The 14,500-nt window shown below is 40.1% G+C and overlaps 1 protein-coding gene across 1 annotated transcript in view; it reads right to left on the bottom strand.

The window, feature by feature from the left end:
- hibch (3-hydroxyisobutyryl-CoA hydrolase) overlaps positions 1-13,089 on the bottom strand; it is a 50,247-nt gene extending 37,158 nt beyond the window's left edge. The window contains exons 1-6 of the mRNA XM_039006692.1: positions 12,962-13,089; positions 8,091-8,133; positions 7,687-7,818; positions 6,580-6,664; positions 6,352-6,432; positions 6,078-6,130 (exon numbers count right to left, since the gene is read on the bottom strand). Of these exons, the coding sequence (XP_038862620.1) occupies positions 6,078-6,130; positions 6,352-6,432; positions 6,580-6,664; positions 7,687-7,818; positions 8,091-8,133; positions 12,962-12,993 (426 nt within the window). The 5' untranslated portion in view covers positions 12,994-13,089. The remainder of the gene's footprint in view (positions 1-6,077; positions 6,131-6,351; positions 6,433-6,579; positions 6,665-7,686; positions 7,819-8,090; positions 8,134-12,961) is intronic.
- Positions 13,090-14,500: the final 1,411 nt, after the last annotated feature.

The raw sequence follows: 14,500 nt of genomic DNA, 5'->3' as shown, positions 1-14,500 counted from the left end.
TCTGGAACTTTGATACGTCCGTAGAGTATATTATGTTCAATAATATATAGAATAATTTGTCAAAACAGTCTGTTTTTCCAATATTCATGTTTATATTTTTCTATATTCATAAATTAACGTAAAACAAAGGGAAAAAATACTACTCATATTGAAGAGCAAGCAGTTAAGCTTCATACGACACCAATTTCTACTTCATAGCACTTACAGATGAAACATTATGGCGTCTTAAAGGAGGCCTGGGTAAGGCCAAAATGTCACAAATATACTAACTTTTATTAATTATTTTTCAATTATGCTTTTAGATACAAATATATGTCAACAATCCTTCCTCCAAAAGGACCATTCAATGGATTGCATTTTGTGGAAAAGTGAAGAATCACTCTACAATGTAAGACCGATACTGTCTTTCAAATGCAGGGATCGGGTGAAATTGTGAAAACACTATTTGAAAGTGTGTTTTGTGATAGGCAGGGAATGTTTAGTGAAAAGCGGTGTGAGGTGTGTGGATGGAGTGTCATCAGTTAACAGTGCTAATAAATTGTGTCAGTATAGCCTAGCCCAGTGGCTCTGTTGTGTTTGATTAGGCCAACAGGTAGTGCTTGTTTGCTGCATTAGACCGGGATGTGGGAACACCCTTAAAAAACTGAAACAGCAAAAAATGAAGCCCTCAATTGGGACAGATGGTTTTGATCGGACAGGGCTAAAAACTTCCATTAAACTACTGCTTTCCACCATCCAACCACTGAATTTATGCCTTTTCCTAGTCGTCTATCGCTAGACATCCACACCTTCACCCCCATGGAAATATGCAGAGAACAAAAGTGAAGCCCTAAAGTATAAACAATAGTGATAAAGATGTTGAGGGTAAAACATACTTTAGAGGACTTCTCAATCCACAGGAGATTCCAAGGAGCGCCCCTTACTGGTGAGTAAGTCAGACTGTTCTCTCTGCTACCGCACGGCAAGCGGTACCGGAGCGCCAAGTCTAGGACCAAAAGGCTCAACAGCTTCTACCCCCCCAAGCCATAAGACTGCTGAACAATTCATCAAAATGGCCACCGGATTATTTGCATTGACCACCGCCCTCCATTTGTTTTTTACACTGCTGCTACTCGCTGTGTATCTATGCATAGTCACTTCACCACTACCTACATGTACAAATGACCTTGACTAACCTTACCCACGACATTGACTTGGTACCGGTACCCCCTGTATATAGCCTCGTTATTGTCATTTTATTGTGTTACTTTTTATAATTTTTTACTTTAGTTTATGTGGTAAATATTTTCTAAACTCTTTCTTGAACTGCACTGTTGTTTAAGGGCTTGTGACTAAGCATTTCACGGTAAGGTCTACACATGTATTCGGCGCATGTGACAAATAGTTTGATTTGAATTGTTTTAAGTCTGACACTGCACAAAAAGAGTTAACTGAATGAGTCCAACCCTTTCATATTCCACAAGAACATTGACATATCTGTGTGTGTGAGAGAGAGAGAGATTTCTCACAGCTTTCTGTGACTCCACCCTGCCAGAGGGATACCGAGAACAAACACGACACCATTGAACCCGATGGACACACGCATCTCGTCTGTGCTCAGAGACCTTGGTGGGCAGCCGTGAACATGCAGGACTCAGAGGATGGGCAGTGACCAGGGAGGAAGAGGAAGCGACACACAGCTGACAGTCTGACAGCCGGGTGGGACTATTGTCACAGTGTCTCGTCCATCATACCTCACTTCCAGTGACAGGCTGGGCAAAATAATGCAGTACTACTGTAGAATTACAGACGTGACTTCACAAGGAGCTGTGTGGATCGAAATGTGTTGTTAACAACAAGGTACGTATAAGTGAGACATTCTACAGTCCTATATTCCAAAACGATCTACTCATATTAAAAAAAAGACGGGGTGGCTTGTACTCTAATATCAGAAAGACCGATAACGGTATGCTTTCATGTCTGTATTGACTGCCTTAGGCATCAACTCAGGATATGACTACCATCTGTGTAATTCTAGCTAGTGTCTCTCCTCCTCTAGCAAACTGCAGGACAACAAGGTATTCATTCCCATTCCAAGCGAGTCTAACAGGAGGATGAAAGGAAAAAACAAGTGGCAGCAACATGCTCTGGTCTACGCCACTTCTCATCCTAACCAATGAGAGCCCAGCTAGGTATCAATTCACAATAAAAGGAGCTGGTCAGGACTACAGGATGTAAAGCATATGACTGGCACCTGCAGGGTGGTCGGTGTATTACCACTCGCAATGAAAGATTAATCTTCGGCCATAGGCCCCTTTTCAGTCCAGACACACTGACCTCAGGCACTGATGCTCTCAATTTTTGGATGCTGAAAGACCCCCATCGCTCTCTGTGCCCATTCAACATAGCCTAGATTTACGTAGGTATTACTTCTCATACGCTTACTGCTTGAACAGTCGCTAAGATTATATTTGGTTGTGATCATTGCAAAATACCTATTTTGGATGCAGCAGCACCGTGGGTGACTTCATTTGGCCTCCCAAGTTTTCTGAGCAAAAAAAAAATTATACAAAAAAATGTATACAATGTATACAGTATACAATATACAAATGTATACAAAATCTATTATTTTTGGGGGAAATAAAATACTGTACAAACACCAGCAAACCAGCTCAAAGTGATATCATTTTGAAAATCGGTTCTAAATTATTCCCACGCATAATAGAGAGACGTATGTGATAATATACAAACGTAAGCAAGGTTTGAAATTATTATCTTTTAGTCAAATATTATATTGGTTTGGTCTTCTTACGGTCAATTTGCAGTCTGATTTGTAATTATGCGCTAAAAAGAAAATCGTCCCGCGGCTGAATCTAGTTTATGATCCCTGCTCTAGAGGGCTTCATGTAAATGAGCTGTATACGGTTTAGCTATGATCAAACCTGAGAGCACATTTGAAGTGAATGAAATACAAGCACTTGTGAAATACACGAGTACTCCCTTGACAGATTGAGGGCCGCTGAATCAAAACAACAAAAATCCATCACTATTTCTTCCACCTCAGTCCCATAACTGAGCAAATTAAAGCAATTTAATACTGCTGTGGACGGTAGTCTAATGGACGCACAGTACAAGTTTTTTCCACCAAAGGAAAAATCTGTCCTTGTTTGTGGTACATTGTCATTTCAAATAAACCTGAAACTGGGTCACTGGCGATGGCTCAAAGGCTTAGCATTCTCACTTTATTTCTGCACAGATAAAGGGACATGATATTCACGAAATGACAGCATATTCAAATACCCATTCTAGTTTGGGAACCAACCGGTTACCCATTTGCCATTTTGTTTGGGTTGAGAGGCCCTCCCCTCCTACCCCTATGTTTTTATTTTGTTCCATCATTTTTTCCCTCCAAGAGAGATTACAGAGACAAGCTGCCGTGACAGAATGACCACCAGGACCACAATACATCCCTGCCCCTCTGATCCCAAGAAATCATGTTAATCATGCCCTCATGTCGCCATCTTGTGGTGAAAACGTGCACCACAGTGTCATGACGTTGGCCTGTGGGTAAGTTTTATGACCCCCCCCATAAATGCCTTTCTCCCTTCCCTCTCTCTTGACTCTACAGAGGGACTCTTGAATAGCCTTTGTTAAACATAGAGAGTCTGGGAACATCAAACAAGTGGAGGGAAAGGAACCATATTTCGGTAATAGAACCAGTTGAAAATATGCGTTGGTACTTAATGAATATGATGTCAGTTCGGTTGTCATCTGAGACATTATGACTGATGACAGGACGACCTAAACTGTATCTGGGAAAGTCTACACGTTATAGTTATCAGATTCACATGGAATTGTTGTGCAATTCAAATGTATAAAAATAAAATTATTTGTGAAAAGATTAAATGTAATTTTAGCTTCCAAATGAGAGATTTGGGTTTTCATAAGGTTAGGGCTCTGCTCAATCAGTGGCCCGCCCCTGTGAAGAGACATGGGTTATAAACTATGAAACACACCCTTCTCCCTCCACTATATAAGCCCTTGACGAAAATGTAACCTCCTGTTCCGGGTACATTAGGACTACGGTCCGATGTCAGAAGGATTCAGATAATAACTACAGAACGAAGCCAACCTCAGCGTGAGTTTTGGTTGCTAATGGTATGAACTTTGAACTCTTATTCACTACAGAAGTGATACCTCCTAGCCGTTGAGTTAGCAGCGGCCGCTGTAAACCTGGGCTAGGAAAGGACGGACAGAGTATCCCGTCTACCACACAACGACAACACTACAACCTTTCCAGTTCACCACCAGAGACACTCTTCAAAGGACAAAGGACTCTGTTGGGCAACACGGCCTTCCATCTACCACCAACCTATTGAAGCGCAGCTTAGAGTAAATATTTATTGCATTTTCCTTTTCCAAATGGGCGGTAATTTAGAATGCATAAGATTCTGTATTTACGATAGAGTAGCTGCCTACGGCCCGATAGAGACATTGCTTCTCCCTTTGTTCTTCAGTCTTCCCGCTCTTTCACTCAAACCCAGCCCCCTTTTCTTTGTGTAACCAGCTGTCATATCTGTTCCGTCCGCTAGGGACATTTTCCTTTATGACATAATTTGTAATCAAGGTATGATTCATTCTGTGTATATGTAAATCTGTGTGATTAGTTAGGTATTTAGTAAATAAATAATTAAATCCAATTTTGTATTGCTGATTCAACTTGTTAGCCAGGGTTCGTGAAGATAACCAAGAATTTACAACTGATATACAAATATGAGACTGAAATAAGGTGACGATTAATATTGACTGCTTTTGATGTAAAATATTACTAGGTCTTTAACTTCTTAGCGCTAGGGGTCAGAATTTTTGTATTCTTTTTTAAATAACGTGCCCAACGTAAACGGACATTTTCTCTGGCCCAGATCGTAGAATATGCATATAATTTACAGATTAGGATAGAAAACACTCCAAAGTTTCCAGAACTGTCAAAATATTGTCTGAGTATAACAATACTTATTCTGCAAGCGAAACCCTGAGAAAATGTAACCCGGAAGTGATATGTTTTTTTAAAACTGTGTTTCCTGGCCCGTCTAACCTCCATTTAAAGGGGTATCAACCAATTCCAATGGCTTCCTCAGGCTGTGACCAGGCTTTAGACATCATTTCAGGCTTTTATTTTGAAAAATTAGCAACATTTTTCAAAAGTAGTCAAGGAATATTTCCTGCGCGCGACAGAGGGGCTCACCATTTTCCTTTTGTCTCTTAATGAATAGGTTATGAAATATTATCGGGTGAAATATTATCAATTATGTTTGTTAAAAACAACCTGAGGGTTGATTATAAAAAACATTTGACATGTTTCTACGACCATTACGGATACTTTTTGGAATTTGTCGAACGGAATACGGCTTTGGTTCTCAACATAATGCACAACCCAAATCGCGTTTTTTTTGTGATAAAAGTAATATTTATCGAACAAAAATAACATTTGTTGTGTAACTGGGAGTCTCGTGAGTGGAAACATCCGAAGATTATCAAAGGTAAACGATTAATTTCATTGCTTTTCTGACTTTCGTGACCATGCTAATTTGGGGCTAGCTGTTGTAGCATTGAAAGCTACACTCACAAAAGCGTGGATTTCTTTCGCTGTAAAATATATTTTCAAAGTCTGACACGATAGGTGGATTAACAACAAGCTAAGCTGTGTTTTGGTATATTTCACTTGTGATTGCATGATTATAAATAATTTTGTAATATTTTTGCATTTGGCGCCCTGCAATTCTAGCGGTTGTTTAGGAAAGTGATCCCATAAAAGGGATCCGTAGCTGAGAGAAGTTAAGAGTTTATTCGGAAGATAACTGCTCTATAAATATTATTTTGTGGTACCCCGACTTTCTAGTTAATTACATTTACATGATTATCTCAATCAGGTAATATTAATTACAGAGAAAGGATTTTATAGAATAGCATGTCTTAATCCGGCATAGCCAAAGACACGACAACAGCAATAGATGACATTGTATGTTATCTATCTGTATGCTTGGTGATCTGGGTCAAAAATTGTAACCAACATTTTTTAATTTTTTTAAGATACTCACCCCTCCCATTGTTATCCCATCAATAAGGGCCACATATGGTTTCTGATATGTTCCTTAAAAGATCAAATAAAATATAAGTCAAAACAGAACAGATAGCCAAAGGAGGGAACAGGTGCTCCCAAGATACTAAACATAACTGGTATCATCAGAGAATGGTCTGTCCTTGTAGATTCATAATGAAAATCAAACGTTTTGTAATACACAGGCATATTGTTTGTTCTAAAATGTTTCCCCTCTAGCAGAATCTTGGAAGAGGCGAGATTGGGACACATACCAATAGTATTGTTCAGGATGTATTCTTCACGGAAGAAGTTCTTAGCAAGGGCATCTCCTATCTTCCCTGCTTCAGTCACAGCTAGAAGGAAATGTGATCACAAAATGCACTCAGTAAAGCACAGAGATAAGACACTTTTGAAAACGAAGATGACGACATATTCAGTACAAATCAAGATACTGTGTGAGTATGCGTGTGCGCGTGTGTACTCTCGACAGTCTTATATACCTCTGATGTCTCCACCAGCACAGAAGGCTTTCCCACCGGCTCCTTTGACAATAACAAGATCAGTCTCCTTGTCCGTCTCCCATTTCTACAATGGAACGTGCAGTAGATTCAAAACAGTTTGAGTACATTATGTGGATCAAGTCAATTCTGACTGCTATCCAAGTTTACACGTGGTACATTACAAGATATTACATTGCCCATTGCAATGCCCATGTAACCCTGATCGCATTCAAGCTATGTATTTGTGTTTAGACATTGAAGCACTTCCAAGTTCCACTTTCCATTGCCATTAGCCCTTTACACTCATACCCGTATACGGGTTAGAATTGGCAGATTTGGGTACTGAAAAACACCTAAATTAATTTGGAACGTAGCGGCAGTACAGTAACATGCTATACATGACGTCAAAGCTCTGGGTTTTGACTGACAGCCGATCTGAACTTGAGCACCCATCCCTTCCGGGAATTGGGCAACTTTTGCAATTTTTTTGTTTCCTAAGTGAGGAAAACGCTGTAAATTCAGATGACTATTTATTTTCAAAGATGAAACATTGAGGATCACCTACCCCACATTTTTCAGGAATAGTCTTATCATGTTACTGAATGTATCCAGAGTGTTTTCAGATTTCGTTATCAACAAATGCAGCGAAAAGTACAGTAAATGTAAAATGCACATAAAATCAACAGTGTAATGTTTGGATTCAGTCTTGTGAACTGTTGTGTACTCACCGTTGGCCTAATAATTTTCGCATTATCTCCAGACTGTTCCCTTTCAATTGCTACCATGGTTATGCATATGCTTTTCATATTACTTCTGTAAGAAACTCTTCAATGTATCCTTATCCATATAGGCCAATTCCCACAAGTGTAAAGGATTAAAAACAGGGTTTTGAAACATTTGAATTTGCTGAATGCAACCTTAACTCTCCCATTTACCTTCTGTGGCTAGAGGCCTTAACAGTAAGCCACATTTAACAATTTGCCACATTTAATGAACTACTCCTACAGATCGCTGCTGTTGTTTGCAGCAGGACTGATATGTTTGCCTGTCCTTGCCCCCTGTCCCAGTGACAGGTAGCCTAGTCAGTGTCAACTAACTATCGCTCACCTTGAGCTGGGGGTACATGAGTCGTATCATGTTCATGTTGAGGGCGTTCAGGGCTTTGGGGCGGTTCAGGGTGATCACCCCAGCATTCCCCACTTTCTCCACCAGTATCTCGGCTCCTGCCTGGCTCGTCATCTGCCAACAAACACACACAGAGAAAAAAGGCAATGTAACACGAGCAAACATGTAGGTATAGCAGTAGGACGAGCATGACAGGTTTGACTTAAACTCCCGAACCAACGAAGAGGATTTCTATTCTATACAATAAAGTGGTGCTGTTACCTACCGTAGCTATAGCTTAACGTGTGTGTCCATCTCTCTCCCCTTCACTTCTGTGGAGGGAGTATTACCACATATATAGCTGCATAGCTAGCTAACTGTTTTACAGAAGAATTTTAAGTGCTTACCATTTGCCCTCGAATTCTTTGCAATCTGCAGAGGGACCTAAATCTAAAGACAATACAAGAAAGATGTGAAAATGGTGACAAGAGATTAAACGTGATTAAACCCTATGAACACTAAACTTGGACATACTGACCTCTTATTAGGCAGTGCAAACCTGATTTGGTGATTTCTGGTACATCGTCAAAATAAATCAATTGCAACACGTTTTTTGGACTCATTCAGCAGTTTTTACCTGATTAAGTACAATCCCATTGGAAAGTTATGTTGAAGGTAGAATGCAGCCATCATTACTTGTATTTTTTTTTAAAGCATCTTATAAAACTGTACAAGCACCAAAAGCCCTATTGTTTTGACAAGTGGCAATGAATCACGAATTGATTAGGTGGAAATCTGGTTGTATACGCTGTTGAAACTAACACAACAAAAAAAAACATGGAAACAGGAGATGTTTTCTCTTCTCACAGGTGAGAGGACAACCGGCAGAAGACAGTCAGCTATATTTCAGAGTGTTAGATTTTGATACGGGCGTCGCCAAAACAGAAAGGGAAACGCAGCGCTGTTTTGTCAATTACTCATATCAATTTCACATTGAAATCAATAGAGAGAGAAGGCGGAAAATCACGATGGACATCCTGTTAAAACTAGCACAGCTCAAAAACCACACGGAATCTGGGAATTTTATATCACTGGCAGTGGACAACTTTTGTAGAAGACAACCAGCCACACTTTGAAGTGTTGCATTTTGATTGAGGTGGGTCGCCGACGCGGTAAGAGTAACGCAACACTTGTGTGTTAATCACTCATATCTTTACATATTGAAATCAAGAACGAGGGCAACATTTTTTGGTTGTATGTTCTGTTTAAACGTACATTATACAAAGGTCACATGGAAATGTGGAATAACCTATATGTTACCCTTCCAATGAGCTTATCATATAAACTACAACGCGAAAAGTACGGTTTACTTCACTTTTAATCATGTCAGCACAGGTAACAGCCATTTAGTCTTTCTTTAGTTTTCATTCTCTCTCATCCCAATTCACTTAAACTATATTTCCCATGGGCTTCACCAGAGTACCCCCTAGTGGCTGGAATACAACTGTATTAAGCCCCTTACATATACATTGGGTTTATCTAACAGGTTTTACAATGACGCCTACAGACCCATAGTCCACTTGTCAAACTTGTTCCACAGAGGGCTAAGTATTTGCGGGTTTTCGCTCCTCCCTTGTACTTGATGAATTAAGGTCACTAATTAGTAAGGAACTCCCCTCACCGGGTTGTCTAGGTCTTAATTGAAAGGGAAACAGAAAACCCAGCAGACACTAGGCCCTCTATGGAATGAGTTTGACAACCCAGCCATAGACGATGTTATCGCCCCTAGCAGCCATCCAAAATAAAGAAGGGGGCAGATTATTTTTCATTTTTTTCACACTACAGACGGCAATATTGGTCACTAATAGGGTTAGGGTCTGAAAAATATTCCGATTTTTCAGAGGGTGCTGCCCTCAGCACCCCTATTTCCCGCAGCTATGCCTATCTGGCTACCTGTGTGTGCAGAAGCACGCAGATGGAGCCAGTGACATAGTCAAAAGAGCCTCGCTGGCTGTGCATCTTGTGATGGGCTGTAAATCATCATGGGCTGCAGAGCAACTCTGCTGTCCTCAGAACTGGATAATTATAAACTGATTTACATTTTTCCCTCATCCTCCTCTCATATTAGGCCTAGGCTACTATATGCGTTGTAGGTAGGTTGCACATTGCTAAAATAATATGGAAATTGGCCTATCCTAACTATGCATTTCTTTCATAAGCATTCCTCAGCTGTAACCTAAGTTCTTTTGACTCCTCATTTGATTTTTCCATCTTGGCATTGTTTGCTCAATTTCACTTCTTGTGGCCTAAAATATTTGTAATTCAAAATAAATATGTGAATGAGAATAGCATATACTTCGACTAATTATTCCCTTCAAAAGCTTCAACTTTAGGTCATTAAACATTATTAGTATAGTTTGGAAATTCCTCTTCATAACTTTCATTTCTCTTAATGCTTTAATGATATTTCAGTTAGTAGGATTAGGCTTTTGGTCGTTTGGTTTGCAATAACAAGGACGGATTTATTTTCTGGCCACGCATGCATAATTTCTGTCTTAAGGTTTTTTTTTATTTCTCATTCGATTTTTATATCTTGCTATAGTTTTTTTTTATCTCTTGTTATTACCTTAGGCCTCCCATGTTTTCGGGTTATTAAAAAAGCACTTAAAACTTTGAGATAGAACTAGGACTCCGTTTGATTAATTCATTGTTTGATCATGAAACAGCATGGCAGGAGAAATCTAGCATGCAATTAAACTGAAAGAGTTTCTTAATAGGCCAAGTCATATTCATTTCAAATTGAGAGAAAATAGAACATTTGGGCTTTTACAAAAATAAGACACCGGAGTGTCTGCTATAAAAATAGACTTTGGCTATTGGCCCAGATCATCCAACATTCGAGAGGGAGAAGAAAAAAATAACAATTCTGACCGGATATTTTGCCCTGCTTTGGTGAGACTCTTAGCTCGGTCTTTGTTCTCTTGCTTTGTGTAAATATTAAATATTTATTGAAATAGGTTATAGCAAATAGGAATATAGGCAATTTACTCAGAATGTCAAACATGCACTGCCCTGCGGCAGCACAGCTGCCTGATCAGAGTAATTGTTTTATATTGTGATTCATACTTTTTTTTTTTACTTGTCCATTCGGACAACTGAAATCTAGATTCTAGTTGTCCGACAATTTTTTTTAACTTGCTCCGGACCAGCCTTAATGTCGAGTCCTGGTTGGCATCCAAAGTTGGTGCATTTCCGCCACCGACTTTGCTGGAGTATGAGCCAGAGAGCGACAGCAGCCTCAATGGTAGTGTGCGCAGCATAGTAGGTGTAGCATGTAGTAACCGCAGTCAGCAGATATACATTATTGGTCCAAACAGCAAGTTACTTTTGACCAAATAGGATGTGTGTGTGTGTTCAGACAGCAGTCATTTGTTGGCATGTCTACGCTAGTTGTCATAGTAACAACGGGTGTGCGTGCAGTGGTGTACGCTGATTGGTGGTGGTGCTCATGCTTCCTATCACTCACAAGTTATGTAGCAAGCCAAGGTGACAACAATGCCTCCCATGAACGTTTCCAAGTTCATTTGAATGATAAAAAAGCATAGTGTAAGACACTTTTAAAGCCTCACTGGATAAGATTATTGAACTTTCAAAACAAGTCATTTTTTGGCTAGCCACAGCAGTCAATTAGCTAGCTAGGTAGCAGTTTAGCCCATTCACTAACGTGTCTGTAAACAATTAAGCTAGTTAGCTACCACATGTTTTTTTCAAAACTGTCAGAGTAGCTAGCAAGTAACAAGATATGCCAAATAACAGTCTAAAAACCACTTGTGGGCTAAATAAAATCAGATTTTCGCACGGCCAGGAATCAGATTTGTATCGGATTTCAAACCTATGAAGGTGGTTTGAAATGTGGCTTGAAATATGATTCCACGTGCTTTTTGGCTGATAACACAGCAGGAAAAATAACAGATTCAAATCAGATAAGCAAAAAATGTCATTTGAGTCACTCCAATGTGAACAAGGCTTAATGGGTTGACGAATGCAATGTCAAGATATTAGCTACTGTAATCATGCATGGAGAGTTGAAGCACCATTGGGCAGCAACACAACACAGTCTACTCAAAAAAATAATAATAAATAAATAGTTTGTCTAAGTACCCCTTTTTCTCCCCAATTTCATGGTATCCAATTGGCATTACAATCTTGTCTCGTCGCTGCAACTCCCGTACGGACTCGGGAGAGGCGAAGGTCGAGAGCCGTGCGTCCTCCGAAACACAACCCAACCGCAGTGCTTCTTGACACAATGCCCACTTAACCCGGAAGCCAGCCGCACCAATGGGTCGGAGGAAACACCGTACACCTGGCGACCGTGTCAGCTTGCACTGCGCCCGGCCCGTCACAGGTGTCGCTAGAGTGCGATGGGACATCCCTGTCGGCCAAACCCTCCCCTAACCCGGACAACGCTGGGCCAATTGTGCGCCGCCCCATGTTATGTTTGTTTACACCGGGCTGCACTGGGGTCGGAACGCAATCATGGTTACATCTCACGCTGGCTCCACGGCAATGATGCATCTAAACCCTGGATTGCGGATGCTATGTATTGGCCATTGAGAGGCATTGAAGCCACCGGTCGACCATATTGGCACTCCCAAATAGAAACAGTCCTCCATTAGAATAAATGGAATTCTACAGCATTTCAATTAAATGTTTCAGGGACAAAAATACATGTATTTAAGTATTTTCTGTTGCAGTGGGGCCATAACATTTGTACTTAAAAAAAATAGATACTTTAAGGAAATGTTTTATATATATATATATATATAAATAAAACAATTATATATAAAAATATAAATTATTATGTAAACCTAACAATATATATATATATTTTATTTTTTTAATTACATAATTTAATTGTATGCATTAAGGTATATAATAGAAAATGAATGTAGACATTAAATGCATTGCTATGGCTTCCAAAAATATTTTTTTTTACAATTGAGGAGGAGTACCAAGATGGCTGTGTGGTAGCTTCAATACAGAGCCCCCTGTCAGTCATCCAGGGTTTATACACATAATTGTTACATGGTGTCTCAATGTAACCATGATTGCGTTCAGACCCCAGTGCAGCTCAGTGTTAACAAGCGTAACGGTATTGTCAGTATCTTCCGAAAACCCCTCACAAAGCTAGCCAGCTAACGTTAATCTCTAGCTACATGCACGGAGTCCTCATCGACTAAGCATACATTTAAATCAACTTTTGCAGACGTAGGCCTACCTGTGCGTAGAATTCAAAATAGTTATTGACATTGTGTAGTTTTTCCTTCTCTGATTAGCTTGAAAAGCACACAGCTTGCTTCAAGAAATGGTTCAAGTTTACGAACAGTTCTTCCTGGATAGCAGGCAACAGGCTATTCCTGATTGGTTATTTTTGTAAGCGTCATTGGGGGCGTATGCACCATCAAATAAACGCTCGATGCGTTTAAAAGTTGAGTTTGACTACACTGCCATCTACTGGGACAATATATACATACACGCACCAAATTGGATTTTAGGTTACTACAAATCACTGTTTAGGCATGCTTGACTTTGAGGAAACTAGGCAGGGTTCAAATTATAAACCGGCTTGGATAAACAAATACTCATAAACAAATTAGCATTCCCCCAGGCCCACAATAACTGAAATATCAAAAACATAATTGGACAGCTATTTTAATAATTTTGGCATACAACAATAAATGAGATGTTCTCCTATGTGAATCATTTAATTATTATACATAAAACAAACCAGATACAATATTTTAATCAGACAATATTCACTATTCGCTGACATTACTATGATAGAAAAAAAATCATATGAGCAAGGAGGGACATGGTTTTGTAGAGCACATACAATGCCTTCGGAAAGTACTCAGACCCCTTGACTTTTTCCACATTTTGTTACATTTCGTTATTCAAAAATGGATTTAAAAAATCCTCAGCAATCTCCATCGATCATCCTTGAGATGTTTCTACAACTTGATTGGAGTCCACCTGTGGTCAATTCAATTGATTGGACATGATTTGAAAAGGCACACACCTGTTTATATAAGGTCCCAGAGTTGACATTGCATGTCAGAGCAAAAACCAAGCCATGAGGTCAAAGGGATTGTCCGTAGAGCTCCGAGACAGGATTGTGTTGAGGCACAGATCTGGGGAAGGGTACCAGAACCTTTCTGCAGCATTGAAGGTCCCCAAGAACACAGTGGCCTCCATCATTCTTAAATGGAAGAAGTTTGGAAACACAAAGACTCTTCTTAGAGCTGGCCACCCCGCCAAACTGAGCAATCTGGGGAAAAGGGCCATTGTCAGGGAGGTGACCAAGAACCCGATGGTCACTATGACAGTGCTCTAGAGTTCCTCTGTGGAGATGGTTGTCCTTCTGGAAGGTTCTCCCATCTCTGCAGCACTCCACCAATTAGGCTTTTATGGTTGAGTGGCCAGATGGAAGCCACTCCTCAGTAAAAGGCATATGACAGCCTGTTTGGAGTTTGCCAAAATGCACTTAAAGACTCTCAGACCATGATAAACAATATTCTCTGGTCTGATGAAACCAAGATTGAACTTTTTGGCCTGAATGGCAAGAGTCACATCTGGAGGGAACCTGGCACCATTCCTATGGTGAAGCATGATGGTGGCAGCATCATGCTGTGAGGATGTTTTTCAGCAGAAGGGACTGGGAGACTAGTCCTTTATGAAAACCTGCTCAGGACCTCAGACCGGGGCGAAGGTTCACCTTCCAACAGGACAACGACCCGAAGCACACAGCCAAGACAAC

Source organism: Salvelinus namaycush, chromosome 13 (genome assembly GCF_016432855.1).
Source record: "Salvelinus namaycush isolate Seneca chromosome 13, SaNama_1.0, whole genome shotgun sequence".
Taxonomy (NCBI): Eukaryota; Metazoa; Chordata; class Actinopteri; order Salmoniformes; family Salmonidae; genus Salvelinus; species Salvelinus namaycush.
Note: the sequence above shows the minus strand (reverse complement) of the source record. Positions and strands in the feature narration are given on the sequence as shown.